This window comes from Rhinatrema bivittatum, chromosome 3 (assembly GCF_901001135.1).
Source record: "Rhinatrema bivittatum chromosome 3, aRhiBiv1.1, whole genome shotgun sequence".
NCBI classification, from domain to species: Eukaryota; Metazoa; Chordata; class Amphibia; order Gymnophiona; family Rhinatrematidae; genus Rhinatrema; species Rhinatrema bivittatum.
The window spans coordinates 32,819,591-32,847,413 of NC_042617.1; the positions used below are offsets into that span (position 1 = coordinate 32,819,591).

Consider the following 27,823-nt stretch of genomic DNA (forward strand, 5'->3'; position numbering starts at 1 on the left):
AAATAAATAAATATGTCGCCAATGTAGAGTTTATGACATGGGCATTGGATAGCATATATCACTTGTGTGGCATTGCCATCTTAGTGTTCTCTGAATTCAAATCAAATATCTAAAAATGAATGATGTAACACTGAATTTGCAGCACGTTCTCACACACACACAACCCACTGTTCACACATGTGCTGTCCGGCAGTGGCCACAACTACACTGCTGAATTACCTGAGGACTATGGACATCAATTTATCACGCAGATTATGCGGGCAAATAGTGGTGTAGATTGAAAAACACTATGGTCTGCCCATGGTCTCCTCCTACTACTATAAGACGCACAGCACAATCTCGCTCTCTGGATTTACCTCCGCTTTCCCCATTTCTTCCTAGAATCCCATCATCGTTTATGCCTCCCAGCACAAGCTGAGGCTTTTCCATGCAAATCAGCACTCAGTGGGGCCGATGCAGTGACGTGCACGCAGCCCAGCGCACAGGTTAACGCGTGGCTGGACGCGCTAGACTAGGGTCCCCAGAACGTGCACCCAGCCGTATAAAGCCCATGGTCTCATCTACAGGGAATTTAGATGTGCTAAGCACTATTAGCTATTACCTCTGCAAGGGGTAGGAGGAAATCAAATAACCGGGCGTCCCACGCATACTTTAAGGCAGCAAATTAACTCCGGCCCCAAAGGTGGTAAAGTCGCTCCGCAAGCCAAGGGCACAGGAGAAAAAAAGTTTAAAAATGTAGTCCTCCGTGGTGGATCTTACTTAAATCTACTGCTTGCAATGTTTAAGAATAAAGATAAAATGTAATGGGGTTTGATGTAAAAGGTTTCTGGACACAATGCACACATTTCAGCTTTTGTTTGAAATCGACCTGGAGTGGGATAAGACGGATGCTCGTACCGAGTGCCTGCCTGATGCATTTGAGCACTAGGGCTGCACAATTCTCCCTTTGCATCTCTTTACTGCAGCAGCTCATTTAAAATAATCGCAACAGAGGACTGCATTTTTAAACTTTTTTTCTCCTGTGCCCTTGGCTTGCAGAGCGACTTTACCACCTTTGGGGCCGGAGTTAATTTGCTGCCTTAAAGTATGCGTGGGACGCCCGGTTATTTGATTTCCTCCCCCCCTCTTGCAGCAGAGGTAATAGCTAATAGTGCTTATCACATCTAAAATTCCCTGTAGATGAGACCATTGTGCATCCCTAGTGCTCAAATGCATCAGGCCCAGGAGAGGTGGCTGCACACGTCAGGAACAAGGGCGCTCAGTACGACGTCCGTCTTATCGCGCATCTTATTGCATCGGCCCCTCTTACTTTTTCAACCTCCTTATGACCCCCATTCGCTGGCAGCAAGGAAGCTCCAGCACTAAAACGTTTGCCTCCTAACTCACAAGTTTTGGCAATACTGCAGAAAGAACGCTTCAGGTTAGGTAGAAAGAGAGCGCGCACTGGAATTAACCATCTTTTATTATTATAATTATAGTCACATACAATGGTTTGATTAAAAAAAAAAAAAGTGCCTGAGCTGCAGCTCTTTGCTCGTTTACACGAGCTTCTTTGCCAAAATTGCAAGCGACCGTGATGCTCCGAAGAAATGCGACGCCCCCCCGTGCAGAGACCCCTCCCACTGTAGCCTGTGCATTCCCCACCACCTCTCACACGAACACCACAAAAACGTAGCAAGTTACTATTTTTCTTCCTTTAAACAAAAAAAAAAAAAGAACCCCCTTAAATAGGAGGGTGTACCCGTTTTTAATCTATCATAATTAATATTTGGAATGAGAAATACGCCAGCGATTATGCTCTTCTAAGCAAGCAAATGCAGCGCCTACCAACGCAGCTATTCTAATGTACTGCGAGCACTTCAACCGTGCCAGCAGTTTCCACACGGGGGGGGGGGGGGGGGGGGGGGGGGGGGCGCTCTCGGGCTACTGCTCCGGTACACCCACGCCTTCCGGGGCAGTGGCGTTTCCTCACTGCTCGCGTTACTTCTGCTCCAGCTTCCTGATAAACCGACGGATGTCCTCGGCTAGCAGCGCTGGCTCCTCCAAGGCGGCAAAATGCCCGCCCCGAGGCATGAAGTTGAAAGAGACGACGTTCACGTAATGATTCTTCACCCAGACGAGAGGAGCGTGCAGGAGTTCGTTGGGGAATGACGCAATGCCCGTGGGCACCTTCACTGGTACTCTGCAAGGAAGAGGGGGGGAGGGGAGAGAGGAAGTGGCGATGATTAACAGGAGTTCAGAGCACAGGCTGCAATTCCAGGACATGCCCCTCGATGCCATGAACTAAAAACCGTCTCAACAAGCAAGCGAGCGCGCACACAGCCTTCCAGCAGTCAGAGGCATAAGGCAGTCTTAAAAGCATGCCTCCGACATGCTAAGCAAACACCCCCCCCCATGCCTTTCGCTGGCATAGCCGGGGGTGGACCGTGGGAGACTTAGAGAGGGATAGAAGACAGAGCCGCACAGTCCCGGAACCCTGCATAAAGCGTCTCCCCCATGATGCAACGGGCACCTCGGCACCACCCATCCCAATCCCGGGGCAGGCCGTGGGACCAGCCGGTGTGAGCTCCAAGACAGCATCGCAGAGGCTTTAAATAACAGCAGTCTCCAAAGCAGCAGATCGAGCTGGCCTTGCATACAAAAAAAACAAAACAAATTTGCTTTCCCCCCCCCCCACTTTTTTTTTTTGGGGGGGGGTGTGTTTCTACTCCCTTCCTGCACCCAGGGAAAGCAGATATCCCAGCACACACACCGCCAGCTCAGCCGCTTGGCCAGAGAGAGTGAAAACCCAGAGCCCTCACTTGTCGTGCTGGTGCGTGCCGAGTCCTTTCCCGAGGTTCTCCTTGTAGAACCTCATGGAGGAGGTGATGCAGCCCGTCACCCAGTACAGCATGACGTTGGTCAGGAGGTCGTCCAGGGAGAATTTCCTGAGGAGGAAAAAAACACACAGAGCTTGTTAGTACCCCCTACCATGGGAGGATACCCTCTGGGGAGGCCCACGGGATTTAAAATTCTCTTTTCAGGTGCGAAGTATCCACCTATTGAAAGTCCTGTGCGACTGAATTATCCACAGTTACGAGAGAGAGAAGCCCTTGGGTTTTTCCCATCCATGCTAATCACACGTTCAGCACCCGGGCCGTGCACCCGGCTCTCTGGGTATTTAAAAAAAAAAAAATTATATTAAACAGAATCTGGAATAAGTTTGGCCAATGGCTTTTTTTTTTTTATTACACGGGGTGCTTTGAAAAGGAAGTGTGTCTTGGCTGTGAGGCAGCACTAGCTTGCTTATGTTTAAGTCTTTTATGGGGAAAGCCTAGGCTCAGACAGGCATCTGCCTCCAGCACTTAAATTTACTTTTATAGGCACCAGGGCAGCGACGGGGAACTCCAGTCCGAGGGCCACAAACAGGCCTGGTTTTCAGGATATCCACAATGAATATGCATGAGGCAGATCTGCATGCAAATCTCTCCTGGGCATATCCTGAAAACCTGTGGCCTGTCCGAGGCCCTCCCATCACTGCACTAGGAGCACTGTCATGGCTGCTGTGTCTTCATATGGGCCGACGGCTGCGGCACAGTTTCCCTTCTCTAGCTGCGCAGGGCTCCAGGAATCAGCAACGCGACACCCTCGCCTCCTTCAGCAGGCCTTTGCTACCTTGGAAACTCATTCGAGGGGGCAGGCCACCCCAGTACTGCTGCTGTTTGATAGAGGTGAAAGGAGGAACATCATACAGGAGGATTTTTGCAGGGTTAACAGGAGGGAAGGTGCCTCTTGAATCCAGCCCTGTGCATTCTGGGTTCCTTGATCACGGTACTGACCCAGAGAGCTATCCTACAAGTCTTGAACAGAGCCAAGTACTGAGAGAAAAAAAAAAAAGTAATCTTACACAAACCTTTGCCTTAATTGCACCCTTAATGTTAAGCTCCATCTTTCTGTCACCCCAAGCTCCTATTTGTCTTGTCTGTGTGCTTAGGCTGTAAGCTCCACAGAGCAGGAACTCTCTCATACATTGCTGGCTGCATGCAGGAGGGCTAACATGAAGGACGAGGAGCAGTGGTAGTTTTTCCCAAGTGCTGCAGTTACCTCTCTAGGCCACCATCCTCTAGATTCTGGAATTCAGAGTCCGTCCACGAAGAGAATTTTTCTAAGATGTAAGCGGCCAGCCCCACAGGCGAGTTATTCAGAGAATAGCCTGGAGAGAGGCAGACAGAAGAATAAAGGTCAGTAGGAGGCCCGATCCCCTCGATGCAGACACCGCGACTCATTAACAGGTCAGGACAGCAAGGGGCAGCGGTGCCACTCCCTCTTCGCAGGACAGAGGACAGCCCCTCAATTTGGTTCCCTTAAAAACAAGGAATTTGGGGGGTTTTTGGGTGGTGGTGGGGGGGAGTTTACATTTAAAGTAAAGGGCACTGCATGCATTCATAGTCTGAGTGGCAGGATATGGACTTCTAATACACACAGACCACGGATCATAAGAGGACGCTGCAAGTTAGCTAGGACGAGATCTCCAATGAGACACTGCTCGAGATGGGAGGAGGAAGGACACACAGAGGAAGACCTGGCCATGGGGGGAAAATGAAATCTGCAGGTCATACACTCAGAAACCCCAGGGGCAAAATTAGTTAATCCAGCGTGGAGGGCAGGAGAGAGAGGAGAGGAAAGCAGAGAAGAGGCTGCGGCACTGACAAGAGTCAAAACTCAAACCTGGGTAAAACCAAAAAAGGTAGAACTGAGCAAGAATAAAGGATCGGTGGCACTACGGCTGCCACAGAGGGGGCAGGGCTGCTTTGTTGCCCCATTTGTTTCTTCAAATCAGCTTAGTCTCTCTTTTAGGCAAGAGCTCAAATGTAAGACAAGCAGGCGGACAGCCCTGAGTAAAGTCAGAGCAAGGATTCTTATATCAAGAGCGCACTGGGTCCTCTGCTGCTGCTTCCAGCTCTCCTGCACGCCGCAGGATGCTGTTCCATGCAGCCACCCCCTTTCTGGGAAGAAATGCTTTATTTTACTCCCGAGTTTACCCCATGACCAGGGGTGGTTCTATAATGAGGCAGGGCGAGGCAGCCAAGTCAGGTGGCAGAGCTTTGAGGCAGGAAAAAAAAAACAACAAAAAAGACTAATGTTCAAAAAGTCATCTGTGGGATAAAAGATGTTTTAACATGCTCAGAGCCAAATGCATTTGTTTACCGATAGGATTCAGTTAAAAAAATGTGGGTTTTCATTTTGATGAACAATTTTTAAGTCACCGGAGTTCCATTTAGGTCCAGAGACAGCGTATTTGGAGGTGGTGTCCTAAAGTTCCCCCATCACCTCGATTTTTTCTGATTTTAAAAATTAAATTGTTACACATCCAATTAAAAATATATATTTTTCAAAACATATTTGAACTTCCTCTATCCCTTCATTTATATCTGGAGTGATGGGAAGCTGGGATATCAGCAAAAATCTTGAGAGTCTCCAAAAGTAAAACATAATAGCTGCCAATAAAACATTAAACATGGGCGATAAAACCAAACCCTGCAAACTATACCACAAAGAACTGTTTGCACTCTTATCAGTCAAGAATGACTTAAAACCATTCTAATACTCAGCCTCCCATGACGAAATATCACGATGTACAAGTAGGACAGCATGCCACATAATCTAATTCCCTCAACAGGGCATCTACTGTCTTTTCTGCCACTTTTCCTAAACCTGCACTCTCTCATCATCCAAGACTTCAGATCATTGAACTGCCATCACTCTTTCAGTCGTTTTCCCTCGTGTACGTCTAGAGATTGACCTGCAGCTACATTTCCTGCCAAGCTTGGGTGTACAATAGCCTGCATTTCCTGTACAATTGATAGATTTAGGGATATTTTCCATAAAACTGGTAAAAACGTCTTAATACGAGGGTCAGTTTGGCAGTGTTCCTTCTATTTCTGTCTGCGAAACACGTTATCCCCACACAGGGAAGGACTATCATTGAATTCAAAAGCTGGGCCACTTTTCAGTCTCTTTACCTAAAGCTTTTGTTGACCTCCTCTTCCTGTTTTCTAGGTTTCTGAATCCGCAAATTCCTGGATGTCTGGCATCGGCTCAGTTGCTTTATAATACGATGGATCATTTGAAACAATTCATGTGGACGATTATTAGATAAACTGCAAACAAGCAGCACAGCATTTTATGCTCCAGATGGGCAAGGAAATAAAAAACCCTAGTCTTCCATTCAGCTGGTTTTCCTCCATTTCCTAGATGAAGTCCATGATAAATCATGACAGGAATCACAGTCAATCATCCCTTTCATCATCCCCCATATCAGTGGGAACTTAACACTTCTACTGTTTGTAGTGAAAGTGTAAATATATTGGAAACAAAATTAGCAAGAAGTAAATGTAATGAAATAATGAGCAGACCGAATAACTGCATCAATTGTTATAGCGAGACTAAACCCCTTTTAGCATCCAAACTAGGATAGAATATTTGGTCCAAAATATGACCTGCACGATTAGTAGGGTGTGTTATTAACTGAGAAAACTAATGAACCCAGCAAGTTTTGAAACCTGGTAAATATTCTTATGTATATAGTTCTATATGTACTGGGGTTACATAACCCTTTGCCTCCCCCCAGCACGCCACTGGATTATCCCACTAATTACATTTTTGTGCCATTTGTAGGCCATTCAATTTGAAATTTAACAGTACTTTATACAATAAGTTTTATTTATGGCCAGAACATATGATAGCAAAAAACAGATTCAGATTGACCATATTAAGTGTACTGCCGAAAAGTTAGGTTGAAAGCTGGGTTCAGAGGACATGGGGCAAGACTGCCAACAGGGATGCACATTCGTTGACATTCGTGCACCCGTTCTGCTGCCGAGTGAGCATAACACAAATGGACAAATGTGCGCGCAAAACGAATGTGTGCACAAAACGAATGGTGTGCGCGTTAGTCTATTGTGTGCCTGCATGTGCTCTGGTCTCCCAGAGCAAACCTGAAGTTCTCATTCCACTGTTTTCTCCCAACCTGCCCTTTGCAACTCTAAGGTATGCAGAATAGTGAAGAGCACAGGGAAGGCAGAGTCCTGAAGAGCCCCGGAGCGGGTCAGCCTAGACTCTGGAACACGTGCAGAGAGCCTACAACTTTTTCAGCTCCTCTAAGCATTTGTCAAAATGGACACTGCATATTTTTGGATCTTACCAGCTGTGGGGGATCTCACATTAAGCCCTTTTGTTTTTGGCCTGTATGGGAGTGTCACTGAGCTTGTTCCAGCTCTGCTGTTTTTGTTTGAACTTTTACAAGCCCTTGATCCACAGGCAATTAAGAAATCCCTGCAAGAGGTTATTTGGCTTTCAGACAGCTGTTCTAATCTAGATCCGGGCTGCTACTCTTGCAGGCTCAACGGCTGTGGATCAAGGCCAAGGCTGAGGGAGCGAAGCCTTCTGCTTATCAGCAGGGCATTTTGCTTTTCCTTTGTGTTGCTTATATCGTGTGGGGGGAGGGCCCTGAGCCATGGGAAACTGATTTGGAAAATGCTCAGTTAAACGTTCCTTCACCCACCCCAATCCCCCTAACAGGTGTAAAAATTTTGTATACATTTTTTCTTAGTAAACTAATTTTTCCAGTATCTAGAATTGTCAAATAGAGTTGAATGTAAAGATCAGTTTCTCAGCAAAAAAAAAAAAAATAAAATTACAAACAGGAAAGAGCTTGAGCAGAGCCACACAGCACTGCCCCAGCTCAAGCCCCTCCTCCACCCATGAAATCCCAACTCTGGTTTCCTGGCGGACAATCGAAGCTCTACCATGGCAGGAAGGAAGGAGCAGCGGCAGACATGGAGTGTGAGAGTGTGTGTGGGGGGGGGGAAGACAGGTGTGGAAGGCACAGAAAACGGGGAAAAAATACAATAAAAATGAAGCAGCCTTCCTTATCCCCTGCTCATGGTTCCTAGCAGGCAGAAGGCCATTGCTTCCAACTGGGAGAGCACTTTTGTCATCTCACAGATCCTCCTCTGTGATGGATTTTCCATGCAAGTCTTCACCAAGGGTGAACTTTAGCTTTCTGAAGACAGGCAAAGTGTGGGTGAGGAGGAAGAGAGCATGGGGATAGGAAAAAAAGATAAAATAAAGTGTGCGGGGGGGGGGGGGGTGATGTTTACTGTGCCCTCCCATGAGCTATGAAGTAAGAGTGAAGGAGAGAGAGGTGAAACAGGTGGGCGAGCAGATTTGCTTCTCAGATCCGTTTTCTGCTCCTCGGGGCCGAGACGCGCAATCCTCAGACAAGGAAGAGGCCCGAGCCCCCAGCGTACAAGAGCACCAGCAGCCGGCCAAACTCTGGCTCCATGCAGATCGGGGAATAAGCCGATGCTGCAAGTTAAGACAAGGAGCATCCCTGGCTACGGAGCGGAGAGGCCTGCAGGCAGGCCCCAAGCTTACCCCTCCCTGCGGGTTACACCCAGGCCTCCCTGTCACACTCTGAACTCAACTTGCTAATCCTACAATTACTGGATTATGGGCCACCAACCAATGGGAAAAAAAAAAAAAAACCCAAGAAAAACACTATACACTACACACAAAACAGTCTTAAGGAACTTTAGCAAGTTCAGTCCCAAGCAAATACCTGTGCCAGGTAGGCCTGATCCATCCGACACAGCGATTAACATGACTGCTTAATTATACATCCCACCAACAACTGGAGCTGGATGTCAGCCAAAATTCTCTTTTTTTTTTTAAAAAAAGCTTGTGAAAGAGTTCAGAGATCACCTTCATGTCTCCTAGTACCTGGATGTCATCTTAGGACTTGTTGAAAGAAAAAAAAAAAAAAAAAAAATAGATTTCAGCAGAGTATGTGTGTCCATACTGCCTCCCCTGTTTCAGTGACAGCTCCTTATGAAAAGCTGTCAAAAAGGGCCGGCCCAGCGCCTCTGCGGCAGTACCGTGCGTTGCCATGCGGGAGACCCGGGTTATGCTGCAGAGGTGGCATTCACAGCCCGGGAAGGGAGCCTCTGCCATTGCTCAACAGTGCCACCTATTTGGAGGGCTGTCACATGATCCGAGGCGTCCCTAGCACGAGACAGTTCTCTCCCCCCCCCAGATCTGTGACAAAACGTCGAGCCGTAACTGACTGGAATCTGTCGAATGTCAAGTACGCACCCTTTGTCGTCTGGTAAGGTTTCTAACCTGCAAGTAACAGCAGTGGTTGGAATTAAAGGTAATTCCAACTTATTATGTAAAAAGCAAAAAAATTTACTGGAGGAGAACAGGAGGCGGCTGAAGAAAAACAAAAATTCCCCTAAATTGAGGTCGCTATCAGCCAAGTTATTGGAGGAGGTATTAGTTTGCTCAGGATACAGAAATCCAGTTCTGTGCCAGATACAAGGAAACCTCCTGCTCTGGAAGCAGAGGCCTTGCCTACACCATCTCCATGCGAGAGTTTTGACCCATCAGCCTTATTACAGGCCCCTCAGGATATTATTGAGGGCTACACTCATTACAATGTGTGCTCTAGTTTGACAAAATATTTAATTCTTAAGCAATATTTAATTCATATGAATCTGATTTTTATTGTACCTTTTGATCCCAAAAACAAACCAACCCTTCCCATGTTGCAAGGGAGAGCCTTTTTAATCACTTAAGCAGTGCATCCTTGTGCTCCCTTTCTTCCTAAAATTTCCTTGGAAATGTATCGTAGTCTAGTGGGGAAATTAAAAGTTTTTCTGACCCTCATTTTTTGCAGGATAAGACTGCGGGATCAGGGACTAGGTTGGGGCAACGGGGGTTAAGATGATTGGTGTTCTGGACTTTGTCCATCATTCCCTCACCAATTATGAGGGGGGGGGTCTTGAGATGCATTATATGTTATTCTTTATAATCCATAGACTTCGGATTTTAATGCCAATAAAACAGGCAGGAATCCCAGACAGACGGAGAAGGGACTGGCTTTTCTGTGAATCTGCACAGTATGACAAGTAACCAAGCCAGGCGATTTAACACACGCCTTTTCAAAAGAGAGAAAAAAAACCAAACAAACCTAGGAGACAAATACTTGAGGCACTGCAACACAGACTTGAGGTATCCTGGCTAAACCTTCACTATAACCCAGCAGCTTCAAGTCCATCAGCTTTCTAGAAAATTACATTCTGTCTCTCCAAGCCCCCCACATCTTCCTCCTCTCCAAAATAAAAGGAAAAAAAAAAAAAGGTTAGGCGCATAAAAGGATAACACAGACCAAAGTATAAAGGCTAGAAGAAAGTGAATAGAGTCAGGAAAGAAACAAGACTGATATTTTGAGCAATCCCGATAGCACCACTGCTTTAAATGGTGGTCAAAGATGCAGCCCCTGAGGTTTTCCCAGACCCCCCTTTTCAGCTTATCGCACTATACCTAGACAGGAGTTTCACCCCCTACCGGCAACAAATCCACCTCTCCACCAATGCTCTCCTGCAGACAGTATAGATCGTAAAAGCTTTACCAACAGTGTCGGGCTTGGTTGCCTGTAAGTGGAGGTAGCCGCTCTCCTTCAGGACCTTGTAGAGCACTTTGTTCAGGAAAGGGTACATCCGCCTCACATCCTCATCCTGGAAACCGAAGAGTCTGGGGACATGCTGGCCCAACAGTATGGAGAAGAACTGCGTGAATTTCATCTTTCCCAAAAAGACCACGTTCACATGGAGGCCTCTGACGTGTCTGGAAGAGGACAGGGCTGTGCGTTAAGTCTCGTCGCCGAAGGACGTTCAAGGTCACTGTTCTCCCCTATTCACTACACTCAGGATAAGCTAAAAAGTCATTCCGGCAAAATGCTCTTATAATTTGGTTCACAGTGGTACCAAATTGTTCCTCTCATTTCTCAGGAAAGGAGAAACTTTTCTAGATCTTGGAAGTCTCCTCCTCCCTCTCTACTCATTCTAAATGCAGGTAGAATTGGGGCACTGCTGTGCAGATCCTCACCAGAGCCCCCAAGGAGGCATCACAGCAATACGTGGAAAAACAAAATACAGCCCAAATGGCTGAGGAATTAACTCATCCAACAAAGTGGATACAGAGGTGAATAGCAGACTTCCCACTGCCAAAAACCGGGAGGAGCGAGATTGCTGGGTAGGTGGTGGGCTCAGGGGTTATGGTTAACACATAGGGATCTAATGTCCCAGTTATGAGCAGCCTGTCGCTTCTTGTGCACTTTTTATAGGCATGACATTGGCTGATAGCATACAATCACAATAGTGTGCATAACTATTTGTTAAAGTTCTTAAAAAAAACAAAACCAAACTGGGATGAGCACTGTAGAACCTCAGCTCTGAAATATGACAAAAAAAAAAAGGAGAGCTAGGAACAAGACCAGCAGAGGAAGCCAGTGTGCCAAGATACTGGCAAGTTTCTGTAACCAGCATCACTGAAGCAGGTGACAGGAAAGACGTTTAAACTTCGTAGGGCTCTTTTTGGCTTTCCAGGGTCATTCTAACTTCCATGCTGGATTCTGCTGCTGTAAAGCCAGTTTTTCAGTGTTTATGGCCCCTGCATCTCTCCTCCCCTCTTCCTAAAGCCTCTGAGGTGGGAGCGCATGGCAGAAGCCACCTCCTTCAGGAAGTCCCAGGAGGCAGCCTCTGCCCTGGCTACGGACAATAAAACTAGCAGAAATTCACATCATACAGAAAGCCAAAAAGCACTGACAGGAGCCTGGCTACCAGCAGGAGAAAAATAAAATGCTGCAAATTCCCCGTTTCAGGCCTTTTACTGCCTTGCAGTGACAAGAGGCGAATTGCGATGGCTGCTGGAGGCACAGAAAATGTCTGTCTGTCCCAGCCCCCACCACCAGCCTCTCTGGATGGGCTGGGAACAAGCATTGAGAGCTTAAGAGAAGAAAAAAAAGCCATGCGTAACTTACGTGGGCACGATCTGTGCCAGGTTGGTACAGATCAGGGATCCCCAATCTCCGCCGTGGGCGTAGAATTCGCTGAAGCCCAGACGCTGCATCAGTTTATAGAATATGCGAGCCACGCTCACAGAGTCGCAACCTACGATGGAGGGAGGGACGGCAGGAACAGTGCGTTATTTCCTTCACCTGCGCAGGCCCGATTTCGCATTTCCCAGCGTGCGCCCAAACATGGCAATAAATGCCCTCTCAGTACCACACAGCAGGAAGCCGGGCAACTGCTCCGGTTGTTTTCTGAGCCACAGTGAAAAAAAACGCTGCTTTAACTATTGCCTACAGGACACATCAAGCTCCCTTTAAAAAAAAAAAAAATATATATATAGGGTGAGTGGCCACGTCAGCTGTACCCCACAAGCTGGAAGGAGGACAGCGAGAGACTGGCCTCACCGTCTCTCCTAGAGGCACCCTTCTGTCTAACCAAGACATGCGTTGGGGGTGGGGAATAGAAGTAGTTGTCAAGGACTATCAGCAAGAGACGGTGCCTCCCTCCTCTTCCTCCCTAAGAACAGAAGTAGAAGCGGAAAGAGAAGCAATTGTGGATACAGTGAGATAAAGGTGAGACTGGGAGAACATCAAGGGAGCGATTGGTGATTGAGAAGGGACAAATGACACTGGTTGCATTCGTCAGCACTGCCACCTAAGCTAGGGGAGTGAGCTGCTTCAAGGCCAGGTATTTAGGTAAGTGATATGCCAAAGTAGCACAGGGCCATAGAAAGAAGAAAAAAAGGACTGAAAGGAGCCTAGTGGTTACATCAGCAGACTGACAAGCAGGCAAGCCAGGGTTTAAATCCCACTTCTCCCACCAACACTCCCTGTGACCTTGGACAACTCACTTAGCCCTTAAACTTAAACTGCAAACCCTCTAAGGCAATGGACTTATCTACTGTACCTGAATTTGATGAGTCACCTCAAAAACTTAGCCTTGGAACAGCAAATATCTAGCACAAAAATTAAAGACAACATCCCCCCCCCAAAAAACCAACAAAACAAAAAAACAACATTTAACACATCCCTCTGCTTCAAGGCAGAAGCTGCTGTATTTAACCCATCCCAGCCTGAATTCGCAGCTCGCGCACACTGAGCTTACAGGGCGCACACAGATGGGGCACCTTGTTTGTGCGACGCTTCCGAGAAGCCGTAGCCAGGGATCGATGGGCAGATGACCTCGAAGATATGGTCCTCGCTCAGGCTGTGGCCAGCGGGATCAGTCAGGAGAGGGATGACTTTGTAGAACTCGTAGAAAGAGCCGGGCCATCCATGGACCATCAGCAAGGGTTTGGCAGAACAGCCCTGGGGCACGTGCGGGGGCTTCACATGAACAAAATGAATATCGATACCTAGGAGAGAAAAAAAAAAAAAAAAGGCGGCGGCTATGATCTGCCCTGTAAAAAACATGAGTGCTACAGGATGTGGTGAAGCTACAAGTGGGCCGATACAGTAAAAATCGCGGGAGAGTGGGTGAGCACCCGCTCTCCTGTGCGCATGACACAGTAATTTATTTAAATTAGGGCCAGCAGTAAAGAGAGGCGCTAGGGACACTAGCGCGTCCCTAGCGCCTCTTTTCAGATAGGAGCTGCGGCTGTCAGCGGGTTTGACAGCTGACGCTCAATTTTGCCGGCGTCTGTTCGAGCTCGCCAACAGCCACGGGTTCGGAAACCAGACGCCGGCAAAATTGAGCATCCGGTTTTCAACCCGCGAGCCAATTTTTTTTTTTTTTAAACTTTTGGGGCCTCCGACTTAATATCGCCATATTATTAAGTCTGAGGGTGCCGGCAGAAATTAATGCCAGCCTTTGGGTAGGCGCTAATTTCTGAAAGTAAAATGTGCGGCTTGGCTGCACATTTTACTTAGTGAATCGCATGGAAATACCCAGGGGGGCCATCACCATGCATTTGCATGTTGCGGGTGCTATTAGTTCCGGGGGGGGGGGGGGGGGGGGGCTGGCCGCACGATTACCCCTTACTGAATAAGGGGTAAAGCTAGCACGACAAAAATGCGCGTCCAATCGCGCCACCGGAGTGATTGTGTTCTGTATCAGCCTGAGGGTGAGATGTGATGAGAAGCAGTCACACCTCCATCCCTCACTATAGAATCTGAAGATCCGGCCCCTTCTGCCTGCTCTTTTCCTGTTGCACAGATCCTACTTGATCTTTGCTTCTTTACCACAAGAACTTTTAGTGCTGCATTCAATTTGTAAGATTAGTTTTGAAAGCTCACGTGCAGTTTGTTTTCTTTACCTATCTACTCACTTTGGGAATTCTTTACCTCTTAATATTAGTCTTGAGAGACTTAAAATTTAGAAGACAAATCTTTTGTTGGTACAGGCTTTTTCCCCACAATGGATTATTAATTCCGGGGCCGATGCAATACGGCGTGCTGAGCCGAGCGCACCGATTAACCCGCAGTTGGACGTGGGTGGTATAGGTGCCAACTAATCCCCTTATGCAATGCATGTGAATGGGCGTGAATAGCTAATAGGCTCAAAGTAATTAAAAAAAAAAAAACACATCTAGGACACGTTTTTGTGATCAGAAATTAAACGCCTGCCTAAGATTAATAGGAGGAAAAATCTTTGAACTAAAAAAAAAAAAAAAAAATAGTAAAAAAGCGCCGGCAGTCAGGTGCAGAAAACGGATGCTCAAATAGCAAGTGACCTCTAATTTAAATATTACATGGTGCCCCCCCAGGAGGGCACCGAGTGTTCAGCACCCGCTTTCTGCGCATAAATATTGCATCGGCCCCCAAGTCAGCCAGTATTTGACATTTTATTTGAATCATCTGTATTTATTGTATTTAGTTTTGGGGTTTTTTTTTAAGATTTGATGTTTTACCAATATATTGCTTTGTTAGCTTTGCCTGTTTATACGTTGCTTTTTTTTACATTTGTAATTAATCAAGAATTAACAAACAGTAATATCTGTGCTTAGTCCATGTTGTGTCTCAATTCTGTTAAGAATTTTGCCTTCATCACCTCCACTGAGAGAGACAGTTCCATGCAACCACTGCCCTGTCTGAAGAAACATTTTCTTATGTGCCTCCTATCACGAGCTCCTTATTCTGGAACATGCTGGTTTCCTGTGCAATATTTATTCCTTCCAGCTACGTGAAAGTCTCACCACATGTCGCTGCCTCCTATCCTTCTCTTGCGTTTGCATCGTAGGCCTTTAAGTCTTACTTCTTAGGGCTTTTTCTACCTATAACAGGTACTCAAGGCAATGGCGAGAGCCAGAGGAATGCTAGTCACACTGGTTTGCAACCTCGAGACCATCATATTGACCAATTTCATCTTTGTGGTTTGTCTCTAAGCTTGTAGAAGTACTTGCTCTGCGTCAATTGGACACGTCCAGAGGACACTCCTGTCCTGGACCAGTACCAGTTCGGTTTTCAAAAGTCACTAAGCACAGACCCTGCTTCTTTCATCTTTAGATGCTATCAGGAGAGACCCTGATGCAGGTTGAGGATCTCTCCTTGTTTTGTCAGGCGTATCTGCAGCCTTTGGTGAATTAGACCATGGGGATGCTCCTCTTCGTTTAAGAGGATGTGACATCTCCAGCTTAGCTCTAGAAATGGTTCACTTTTTCCCATGCTGAAAGATCTAAACTGGTGTATATTGGAAATAAAATAAGTAGTGCGGCATACTAGTGTCCCCCAGGGATCAGCATGGACAGCTGTTTTATTCAACATCTACATGGCCCCCATTTGTAAGCTGTTAGCTGCTCTGTGCTGATACCGGTTATTCGCCAATACCTACTTTATTCATTGCGCCACGCTATTCTGGCCTAAAACTGAAGAAATGCTGTCAATTTGCCTGTCTGCAGTTAGGCAATGGCTCAAGCATAATCAAATTGCTACGCAACCTGCCTAAAACAGGTCATTGTTTTGCAAAGCAGTCATAATGCTGTGCCAGAGGCCTCTCATGTTGACTGACAACCCCATTGGGTCACAAATAAAAGATGTTTACGCATTCTTATTGGATTCAATCTTGACATTTCATAGTCAGATTAAGTCTGCAGTTAAGTCCGGCTATTTTAAATGGTGCTTGTTAAGGGGGTTTAAAACCACTATTACATAGATCAGATGTCCAGGCAAGGATTGTACCATTACTAGGCTATTGCAACGCGATGGATATCTGGTGGCCTACCTATGCTTTGAAGGCTGCAGCTCGGCTAATCTCAGGAAAGAAGTTGAGAACATATTACACTGGCTTATGTTGAAAGTCATGTGAAATATAAGGTTCCACTACTAGTTTTAAGTTAAGTTATTAGTTTGATTTCCTTCCCTGGGCTAATGCATTGTTGAAGATTTACAGTCTCACCTGCACTCTCAGCGGGGCCCTTTTGGTTGTCCCATCTCTTCGGCAGGTGCACCTGGCCGAGTCTAGAGGGTGAACCCTTTTCTGTTGCGGCTCCGGCCTCACAGAATTCGTTACCTGAAAACCTTTAACACTGCCTTAAAGACCTTTTTAGTCCAGCTGACCTTTGGCTGTAAGGTACTTTGAATCTTTAAGGTTTTTTTTTTATTATCTAGGAATAAATCTTTTAGTATTCTTTGTTTTACAGAGCACATTTTGTTTCACATGGACATTGTATTATGATTTTACTGTGCAGTTTAGTTCAATTAATGTGGATATTATGTCTTATGTCATCTTAGGCCTTGATATTGGTGACTAATACATTTTTAGTGTAAGCAATCACCCAGGGATCTTTCAGATTTCTGCACCTCAAGTTATTGCAAGACCACACTTTTTTTTGGAAACAAATTTTAGTGATGACATTCATCGTGTCATTTTCTGATGGGTCCATCCTGTTGAAGATCTTTCCATCATCGGCAAAGAGTCTAAGCCTTCCCTGCCAGCCCCTCTGCAATGCGGCGTATGAAGCTACTGAAAAGCAGCAAACGACCCTGGACTGATCCAAGGCACATCGCAGATAATCCCCCTTTGCCTTTTCCCTAGTGGGAACACCATTCCACTTCACTGGCCTTCAGTTTACTGCTTTATCACCCAGGCTGCTCAGCTTATGTACGAGCCTCCTGGGGAGGGAAATCAGATGTGTCCGACGTGGTCTCCCCCCTGGTAAAGCTGCATTGTCCCTCATCTCCCTCCCATCTCTTCTTGTTTCCTTTGTTCCTCTGCCTCCTCACACTATTTCTCTTCCCCTCAGCATCTTTTTTCACTTTCCAGTCTCTTTTCCTCTCTTTTCTATGGTTCCCAGTACCTCCACCACCCTATCCTCCCCAAATTCAGCCGGGTCACGTCGATACCAGCCTGATCCGATTTGCACCCATCAGTGGCACCATAGCACGATAAGAGGCCTAACCAGAAAGCACCAGCTCTGCCCTTCTCAGTCTTCCTGGTTGGGAGGGGGGTGGAAACCGACCCCCCCCCCCGAGGATTCTCCTATGTGCCACATATTATAAAGCAGAAGAATCGGGAGGGAGAACGTAAGCCGTGCAGCTTTCTTTGAAAAGGTTTCAGAAGCACCGCCCCAATGTCAGCTCCAACCAACCCACGGTGTTCACACTGCCCCCACCCTTCCCCATGCACACATCCACCCACCCAGCAACCTACCCTCGATCCTGGTTTTGAAGTGGGGGTACTTGTTGAGGATTTCCACTTGTTTCTGCCAGCTGAACTGATTCCTCCAGTAGGAGACTACTTTTCTGAGGTAAGTGGCGTGAAAGCCATAGTGAAAGCAGGACTTCTCCAGGGGCAGAGGGAAGCGGGTCTCGTCAATGCGCCGGTACAGATCCTGCAGAAGAAGTCCAGCGGGTGGGTAAGGGCATTGAAAGTTAAACTGCTGGATGGGGAAAACAGAGCAGAGCATCACAGGCCCTCTACAAGCTGAGATCTCGGACAGCCACTCCAGTCCAGGTCCAGAGAGCAACAAATCCCACAGGTCATGTACTCCAACCCAATGGATACTCCCCAAAATCACACCCAGCAGTGTGGCAAGTCTTGCACTGCAGATACCCAGGTAACTTTAGGACCATGGTTTCCCCTACTAGGACTTGATCCAGGTAAGTTTATCTGGATAGCCCTGAATTTCAGCACAACCTGGATTTAGGCCTCGCCCCAGGCCACCCTCCCTCATAATCCAGCTAAATTTTACCCATCTGCAGGCCAGAAACAAACCTTGGGATTTATCAGGATAACTTAAAAATTTGCCCAGACAAATCCTTCACAGGACTTCAAGTTTGTGGAAAAAAAAAAAAAAATTTCACCCCCCTACTACTACTTCTATGCCGGTAACATCCAGCTAGCCATCCTACCCAATGCAAGTCTAGACACAGCCATCACCATCCTCACAGCTGCCTGGACAAAAATATAGCAGGCTGGTGAAGGCAAAAAAAACAAAACAGTCTAAATAAAAAAATAAATAAAGATGCTATGGATCAGGAAGCAAGAACCCAGCCGCCACCTCGAGACCCGTGGTGGAAAAGCACTCAGGTGCCAAGCCTGGCCTTCAACCTGGACTCCAATTAACCATCAAGTCTCAGATTCAAGCAGTTAGTAAAGCTGCCTACCTCCACCCCCTCTTGGAGGAGGATGCATTGGTCACCGCTGTCCAAGCCTTAGTGAAACTTTCACTACCCCAACTCTCAACCACTGCCTACAAATAGATTCAGATACACTGCAGCCCACCCACCCTAATAATGAATGCAAACAGACCACAAAACCCTACCCAGTCTCCCTACACGCTACCGCAGTGGTTCTCAACCGGTGTGTCGCCACACTTGCCAGTCCTCCTCCGCCCGGGCTTAAAATGCTGTCAGCCCGGGCGGAACAGGTGGAGTCAGCGGCACCGGCATGGTCTCTTCTTCCCACCCCCCCAGGAAGAGGAAGTGGTGAGCAGCGGGTACGTGCACGGGAAGAAGAGACCATGCGAGTGTGGTCAGCATTGGCCCGAAGAACAGAAGAGAGGCGCGCAGAAAGATGAAAAAGAACGTCAACCCCCGCGGCTGATGGGACTCCTTTCTCCACGAGGGCTGAAAATGAAGGAGGCTGCTGCCACTAGTTCTGGGGAGGGAGAGCGAGTGAATAAGCAAGCATGTGTGTATGAGTGAGAGCCTGTATATGTGAAAGAGTATGTCTGAGAGCATGAATGTAAGTTTATGATTGGGAACCTATATGTGTAAGTTTGTGATTGAAAACCTGTTTGTGTGAAAGAGTGTGTATGATTGAGATCATGTGTGTGTGTGTGTGTGATTGAGAGCTGGTGTAGGTGAGAGCATGTGAGTGAGTTTGTGATTGAGAGCCTGTGTGTAAATGAGAGAAAGAGCATGTTTCTAAGCATGTGAGAGTCTGCGTGTGAGAAAAAAAAAAAGACAGCATTATATGTGTGATTGAAAGCCTGTGTGTAAGCCTGAAAAGATAGACAGCATGTGTGTAAATGTGTAATTAAGAGCCTATATAAAAATGAGAGAAAAAGCATGCGTATGTGTGACAGAGCATGCGTGTAATTGAGAGCCAGTGTGAGAGTGTGTGCTGGTATGTGACAGAGGAGAAAGTGCCAAGCAAACCACCTCTCCTCCTGCTAATTCAAAACAAATCTCAGGACACCTGGATATCAAATGTTCCCAGGCATGCAGAGGAAAAAAATTTTGTATCCTTATTTTTCATTACTTGGTCTTTGTGTCTGCTATTTTGAAATATTTTATTGGTATCTAGAATTTTTTTATGAGTTTAATTATTGGATATTCCACTCATCAGCTGTTTCAGAATAATCTGTTCTTTTTGTTAGTATGGTTTTACTGCTACTGATTTTATATTTCTTGATTTGTTTTATAAGGATGGGTGATGTTTTTTTCCCTTTGTTGCACTGCATACAGAGACTCTGGCTTGTTGCTGTTTCCAATTCAGTTTTTGTCTGCATGCTTCTAGTTATGCGTTTTGGTCTTTATTCTTTGTTAGGTGAGGGTCAGCACATGTGATTCAGGTGAGGTTTTCTGCTGGCGTGTAGTTTCTGTGTAGGGCTCTATAGCAGCCTGGCTTGGTCCGTTTTCCTAATAGGAGGTGTATTGGTGTCTTAAGGCCTGGTGTAATGTTTCAGTGTTGCCTTTTCTTAGGTAAGGTGGTTACTGTTAAGTGCTGGAAATTGGTGCTGTTTTGGTGTGGGATGTTTACTATTTATGCAATTTCTGTTCAGACAGAATACGTATCTTTTCCTTGTCATTTTAAATAAAAAATTACCAAATCTTTACTATTTATTTCCGCCGTGAGTCACACATGTGAGCGTGGCCTGTCAGGTGGGTCACAATGGGAAAAAGGTTGAGAACCACTGCTCTACCATACCAACTTCAGACTCCTAACCTTTGCTCTTCAAGACACCCAGAGCTCCAACCCCATATACTCTCCCAAACACAAGCCTACCTAGTAGTGCCAGCCCCACTAAGGCACAGTCATCCCAGAACAAGAAGAAAAGGCACCTTTGCAGGAGCAGTTACAACTCTGTGCAACCCTACCACCCCCATGTTAGGGCTTCTTTCAGAAGACTGGTGCAAACCTGGTCATTTAAAGCAGTTTTTAGTACTGTTCAGTGACATATGCTCTGTCAACTTTATGCCCAGAAACCCCTCAACCCTTACACTACCCACCTTCCAACTCTCAAAGAGCTCTCTGGGCATACCTGGAATTTGAACTGCTAATCCTAAACCCCCGTGCAACCACTTAACCACGTACAATTACTTCCAACTCAGACCAACGGGATTTGTCTCCAGTCTGACATAACTAAGAAAAGCCTAGGATACTCTCAACTATGTACTACATGGTTAAATCACAATTAGAAACTGTACCCATCAAATGCTGTGTAATTTGATGTTAACGTTCTCTGACCAAACAAACAATTTGAATAGCAGGTGGTAAAATAAAAAAAAAACAAACTCTAGCACACCACAGTCATTGCACTCTGTTAACTCCCATCCTACTGTTGCTTTTATAGTACTAACAATCTGAACTCAATTCTGTAACTCACTTTCAACTTCCTGGCTGGAAAAGCATAGAAGCAGCAGACAATGACAAGTGAGTCAGCATCATGGACCATGCAGTCACAAGGTGAGGTGTCAGCCAATGGTAGGGTAGCTTTAATGCAATGTGCTCCGTTGGACTGAAATAAGTGGTGCGGAGCTCTAGTAGCCATTTTGGTTTCCACCAAAATCTGGAGTCTTTATAGTTCATGATCCATCTGTTGAGGAAAGCTCAGGCACATCTTTTCACTGGTTGGTCCCAGCCTACCAATAAGAGCAGGGAAACACACCAGGCCATTTACTAAATAAATATCCTTGCGCTCAGGACAAGGGCTAAAATCCTTCAGTGCACCAGAATTACCACTTGCCTCTGTTTATGGAGGATAGACTATCAGCTCTGGGTTTAATCCACTGTAAACATGGATGTGTAATTCTGATTCCCCCCCCCCCCCCCCCAAAGGAAGTCACAGCAGTCTGTAGTACCGTAATAAAGATAGGGGGTAAAAGCCACGAGAGCTCTGAAGGAGGACTTACTGTTTCTGAACTGTGCTCCCAGAATTTACAGAAAATCTGGCTTATGTCTGAAAGAGGCATACTACAAACTGGAGTCTTGCATTTTTTTTTGGAAAGCAGATAAGGGCATGGAAGTTTGAGGACCCCAAGATTCTGGAGAACCACCAGCTCAGAAAGATCAGCTCTAAAACTACAGACAATGGATTCTAAGATGCAAAGCAGCAACTGGCAGGTATTTGGTTAACCAGATTAGTTTGTTGGTGGTGAAGGAAGATAATTACAGCACGGATCAAACAGCTATCCAAAAGCTGCTAAAAAAGGATGTTAAGCTTTAAAAAAAAACAAAAAAAACAAAAACAACAAAAAAAAAACCACCCCCACCAACCCATGTGAAGAGTCAGAATTGAGTTTAGTTTTTGCTTTTTGGGCTCAATTTACAAGAAATCAGAGTTGCATACCTATAACAGATATGCTCCAAGGACAGCAGGATGTTGGTCCTCACACACTGAGCCCTTCAGACACAGAAAACTTGTGTCCGTCTCTAGGACTGACTTGGCACACTAACCATACCCTAAACCATGCGGGCTTCCTCCAGTCTTGTAATGGAGAAATTACTTACCTGATAATTTCGTTTTCCTTAGTGTAGACAGATGGACTCAGGACCAATGGGTATAGTGTACTCGAGTACACTATACCCATTGGTCCTGAGTCCATCTGCTACACGCTAGGAAACATTAATTTTTCATTTATATAATTCTGAGAAATCCAACTGCGCAGGGTGGGTTTCTTGAGAACTAATATCCTGTCGTCCTCCGAGAGCACCTGTTACAGGTAAGCAACTTTGAGGAAAAGCAGAATGGTAGTCCTCATACATGGATGAATCCCTAGCAACATGCTGCTCCACCACAAAGAAAAAAAAAAGCCAGACTTTCCAGGTCAGATTTCAAGTCACAGGTGTGCAGCAGCTCAAAAGGAGCTTTCATTAGCTGAGCTAACACCATGTTGAGGTCCCAAGATACAGCAGGAGGCCTTAGGGGAGGCTTCAATTGACACAGGTCCGGCATGGATCATACAATAGGCCGTAAAGAGGTGGGCATACCATCTACACCTTGGTTATAAGCACCAATTGCACTGAGATGAACTCTAATGGAGTTGGTTTTTAAACCAGCTTATGACAGACATAGAAGGTAAATCAAGCAGTTGTATGGTGGATGAGAACTGATCTAGGGCCTTCTGCTCACACCACACAGAAAACCTCCTCCACTTCAGTCCATATGACTTTGTAGTGGAAGGCTGTCTAGAAGCCACCAGGACCTGAGACATTCTCAGAGATTGAGTGCTTGCAGAATTAACCTCTCAACGTCCAGGCTGTGAGACATGGCCTGGAGGTTGGGACATTACAACCAGCCCCAATCTTGTGTTGAGATCTGGAGAAGTCCCCAGGCAGACAACTCCCAAAGGAGTGGAAAGCAGATTTGTCCCTGGCCAATAAAGGACTACGAGAATCATAGCCCTCGTCAAGCTTCAAGAGAATATGCATATAGAAGACCCTTGCCCCAATAAGATATATATCCAGGCTCCTGCAGATGTATAACATCCAATTCACTAACTCCCGGTCCAGGGACCACTTGTGGGGGTCTGAAGGCTTGACTCAGCTTGTCCGCTACCAAGTTCTCTGACCTGGCACATGGCCCTGAGCACCATCCCATAAGACAGGGCCCTTGACCAGATCCGGACCACTTCCCGACACAGGAGGTAGGAACACGTGCCTCCCTGCTCGTTGAATTGCCACATAGCTACCTGGCTGTCAGTTTGGAGCAGGATGACTGACAGTTGATCTCTGAAAGCCCATAGCATGTGCCTGATCACCCGGAGCTCCAGGAAATTTGGTAACAGCTTTCCTGGGCAGACCAGAGCCCCTGGGTGCTGAGCCCATCTACATGAGCAACCCAGCCCAGGGTGGACGCATTCATGGTTAGGACAATTTGGGTAGGAGTTTGAGAAAGATCCCCTGTTCCAGATTTGAAAGTATCTACCACCAGGACGAGTCTCGGAGAAATGGGATAACCGATGTAGTCCTGGAAGTTCTGCATGGCAGCACCACTGTGACCTGCCTCTGTGTAATCGTGCCAAGAGTGACATGGACAGCTGTGGCCTTGTGGCCCAACATGTGCCAGGCTAACACCTGCTGGCTCTGCCACGATAGTTGAAGTGAGTCCTTTGACAAGGCAGGAAGGCCTTAGCCATGTCTAGCAGGGCTTGTATGCAGTCCAGTTGAGGTGCTGGACCAATAAGGGACTTCGGGTAGATGAACCCTAGCAACTACCTGAGGTGTTCTTGACCAGACCATCGTCCAGATAAGGGACTAACATAACACCTCCAGCCTGCAGAGGTGCACCACCATCACCAAGGCCAGGCATTTTGTGAAGACTCGTGGAACTGATGCTAGCCTGAACGGCAACATCCAGTATTGGAAGTGCTGTTTTCCCCACTGCAAATATGACACAGTCACAGGAAGTATGTGCCCTTTAGATCAAGGGAGCATAGGCATTCCCCCTTTTTTTTTTTTTTTTTTTTTTAAAGGGGGGGGGGGGGGGAAGTCAAGGGGAATCAGGGTGCCCAGGGAAAGCATCTTTAATTTGTTCAAGGCGCTTTAGGTCTAGGATGGGATGGAGTCCTCCTGTTCTCTTTGGAATCAGGAAGTATCTAGGAGTTGAATTCCCACCCTCTTTGCCCTGGTGGGACAGGCACAACAGCTCCATTAACAGTACCACCTGATGTGTTACTGGCCCCCCAAATAGGCTTGGAGGGCAATTTGGCAGGGTACCCTTGACATATGAACAAAGCCCACTGGGCCGAGGTTATACTGGGCCAGTGGTTTGCGAAGAACTGCAACCTACCCAGAGGGTCCATCATCCCAGGTATGGGCAACTGGCATAGGCTTCCTATGACCCAGTCAAAACCCCATCCCTGCAGTTGACAGGCACCAGCTGGGGCTTGGGGGATCTCTGCTGCCTGGGATAGTGGGATAGCCTCGGGAGCCCCGAGAGTGATGATGGGAGCAAGAGGGCGGAGGATAGTACTTTCTCTGGCGAAAGACCATCACATTCTCACTGGCCTCGGAGGAGGATGGGTCCCATAGTGCTGGCAGAGATTTGTTGGAGGGTTTTAAAGGTGTCCCTGCCCCTCTCTGAAGGGATTCTCCCTAGTACACAGTACGTGAGTGAATCGTTCATATACCTCCGGTCTGATATCTGAGGCCTGCACAGATTCCTGCTTCAGACTCTCTATGCCTTTTTGAAAACATTTTAGGTCGCACAGACCACGAGCGTTCCACACGCCAGACCCTTGTGCACCAGCGATGTGAGGGTGTCTTGTTGCTACAGAGGCAGCTGCTCAACCACCTCCTGCACCTACTTACAGATGTCTTGCAAGAACTGGCTCATGTAGAGGTGATGGGCAGCGATGCAGGCAATAAGCAAGGCCCCTTGAAAGAGACTTTCCTCTCAAGAGCGTCCATTGTTCTATGGTCCTTCCCCGGGGGTGCAGACGAATGGGTCAGAGACTGCTCGGCTTTGAGAGCTGATTTGACTACCACCAACTGGTGGTGCAGCTGTCTTATCAAATCTGGGAGCCTTCTGGATGAGGTAAACCCATCAGCCTTATTAACGGAAGGCACTGTGAGTGGGTGGTTCCCATGACCTCAGCAGCAGCTCCTTAAGGATCTTGTGTACTGGGACCACCTCAATCTCCTTAGGAAGCTCCATGAACAGGAGGAGCTCCAGCATTCTCCTCCCTCGGGGAAGGAAATGGGATGGTTTCTGCCATCAACCTTCGCAGGGTTTATGAGGGTAAGTCCTCAGGTGGGGTCTTCTGTTCTTCTGGAGAAGGGTCTGAGGGGAGACCCTCATCCTCACTGTAAGCCACAGGGGATGGGGCCCTATGCACCTTTGGTTGAAGGCCAAGAAGTCACCAGCAAAGCTGGACAGGGGGCTACAGGAAGTGGCGTCTGTCAGACTAGGTGGCGCTTCCTCTTCAGAGGAACCAGCAACAGCCACCATAAAAAAAAAAAAAAAAAAAAAGTGGCAAGTGGGAGGCATCAGTGCCTCAACCAGGCACCAATTAGTGCAGTGAGCTTCTCCAGCAGTGGTTCCAGGATGGACGGTACCAGCTTCCATGCTGTCAGTGCCACAGAACCAATGCCAGATTGTTCCTCTGCCAACTGGACTTGGCGCTCAAGCTCCTCCTCGAACATTGCAGATGCCAACTCTGACTGGGAGGAAGGAGGTGTGGCAAGATTTTTGGACATAAGAAAATGCCATACTGGGTCAGGCCAAGGGTCCATCAAGCCCAGCATCCTGTTTCCAACAGTGGCCAATCCAGGCCATAAGAACCTGGCAAGTACCCAAAAACTAAGTCTATTCCATGTTACCATTGCAAATGGCAGTGGCTATTCTCTAAGTGAACTTAATAGCAGGTAATGGACTTCTCCTCCAAGAACTTATCCAATCCTTTTTTTTAAACTGCACTAACCACATCCTCTGGCAACAAATTCCAGAGTTTAATTGTGCGTTGAGTAAAAAAGAACTTTCTCCGATTAGTTTTAAATGTGCCCCATGCTAACTTCATGGAGTTCCCCCTAGTTTTTCTACTATCCGGAAGAGTAAATAACAGATTCACATCTACCCGTTCTAGACCTCTCATGATCTTAAACACCTCTATCATATCCCCCCTCAGCCGTCTCTTCTCCAAGCTGAAAAGTCCTAACCTCTTAGTCTTTCCTATGGATTGGTAACCAGCATCAGGAACGGTGGGAGACTGTCACAGCCCCCCAGTACTGACAGGACTGGCACTCCTTGGTACAGGGTAGCTTCAGGGGCATTGTGACATGAGCCACTACATCCCTGTGCTCAGCACCTTGCATAGATGGGGACAGAGGATGCTTCTTTGACTTTCTTCAATACTTGGACTGGTCCTTCCCTGATGCTGAGATACCAGACATTCCTCGGCCTGGAGGAGATTGACTGGTCTGAATCCCGCACCCCTAATGGAACCGATGGTCCCACTGATGCGGCTCCAAGATCCACTGATGCCGATGGCTCAGTCTTAGGCCTGAGCTGTTCCATCTTGTCGAGCCAGATGTAGACGTCCCTTCAGTGTCATCTGTGTGCATAAGTGGCAACCCCCGATGTCATGCAATGCCCCTAGGCAGAGGACACATCTTGTGAGGGTCTGCAATGGACACGAGTCCCTGGGCACCAGGAGCATCAATGAAAACTGGATGCCACGATGGGACAAATCAAAAAGAGCTGCAAAAATGAAAATTGATGGAGGGAGGTTTCAAATCACCAGCAGGCACTGAAGCACCACCATGGGGGAAAATAGACTGTGAAAGGAAACTTACCAGAAGTGTCCAAATTCCTGACTAGGAGCACTACAGGTAAATACTGAGAGGGACCCAGCTTTGCTAAGCATGACAAAAAAAAAAAATTTAAAGTTTTCCCAAAGGTCAAACAAACAGCCAACATGAGCTCACTCACACCATGCTGCCTATAGCTCTGCAGAAAAAGACTGGAGGGACCCCACGTGGACGTGTGGTTTAGGGCATGCTCAGTGTGTCAGTTTCCAGTGTTGGGGCTCCATCTGATGTCACCCGTGTGTGAGGAATACGATCCTGCTTGTCCTGAGAAATCATGACTTACATGAGCTAATAAGACTGGATTATTGTAATAAAATAATGCCAACTAAGCAATTAGGAAGATATTATGCACACAAAACAAAAAACACACTGGTGCACAAGATTAGAAGCGGTGACATTTAAGTGTACCAGCTCAGAAAAGCTGAGCTGGCATTTACTCTGCACTGTTTGGGAAGCACTGCTATTAACATACCTTATAATTAAACTCTAAAGATTTCTTACTGGCTGTGGGAATTAAAAAAAAAAGGAATTAGTTGCACTGGAGAAGATAGAGAAGGGTGACCAAAATGTTGGAGGGGATGGAACAGTTCCCCCTATGAGGAAAGGCTGAAGAGGTTAGGGCTGTTCAGCTTGGAGAAGAGACGGCTGAGGGGGGATATGATAGAGGTCTTTAAAATCATGAGAGGTCTAGAACTGGTAGATGTGAATCAGTTATTTACTCTTTTAGATAAGACTAGGGAGCACTCCATGAAGTTAGCATGTAACAAAAAAATAAAAAGAAAGAAAATTCTCACTCAACGCACAAGCAAGCTCTGGAATTTGTTGCCAGAGGATGTGGTTAGTGTACGCTCCAGGAGGAGAAGTGCACAGATTGCTATTACTAGCATTAGTAGTATGGGATCTATTTAATGTTTGGGCCCTTGCAACCTGGAAACAGGATGCTGGGCTTAATGGACCCTTGATCTGACCCAGTATAGTTATTGTCTTACTCAGCGCTTACTGCCCCCCCCAGTAGG

At 46.8% G+C, this 27,823-nt stretch overlaps 1 protein-coding gene across 3 annotated transcripts in view; it reads right to left on the bottom strand.

Moving 5' to 3' along the window:
- Positions 1-1,500: 1,500 nt before the first annotated feature.
- EPHX1 (epoxide hydrolase 1) overlaps positions 1,501-27,823 on the bottom strand; it is a 45,466-nt gene continuing 19,143 nt past the window's right edge. For all 3 annotated transcript variants that reach the window (XM_029593076.1, XM_029593078.1, XM_029593077.1), the window contains exons 3-9: positions 17,481-17,661; positions 13,021-13,248; positions 11,864-11,993; positions 10,454-10,668; positions 4,084-4,192; positions 2,802-2,927; positions 1,501-2,182 (exon numbers count right to left, since the gene is read on the bottom strand). In XM_029593076.1, coding sequence (XP_029448936.1) covers positions 1,981-2,182; positions 2,802-2,927; positions 4,084-4,192; positions 10,454-10,668; positions 11,864-11,993; positions 13,021-13,248; positions 17,481-17,661 — 1,191 coding nt within the window. In that variant the 3' untranslated portion in view covers positions 1,501-1,980. The remainder of the gene's footprint in view (positions 2,183-2,801; positions 2,928-4,083; positions 4,193-10,453; positions 10,669-11,863; positions 11,994-13,020; positions 13,249-17,480; positions 17,662-27,823) is intronic.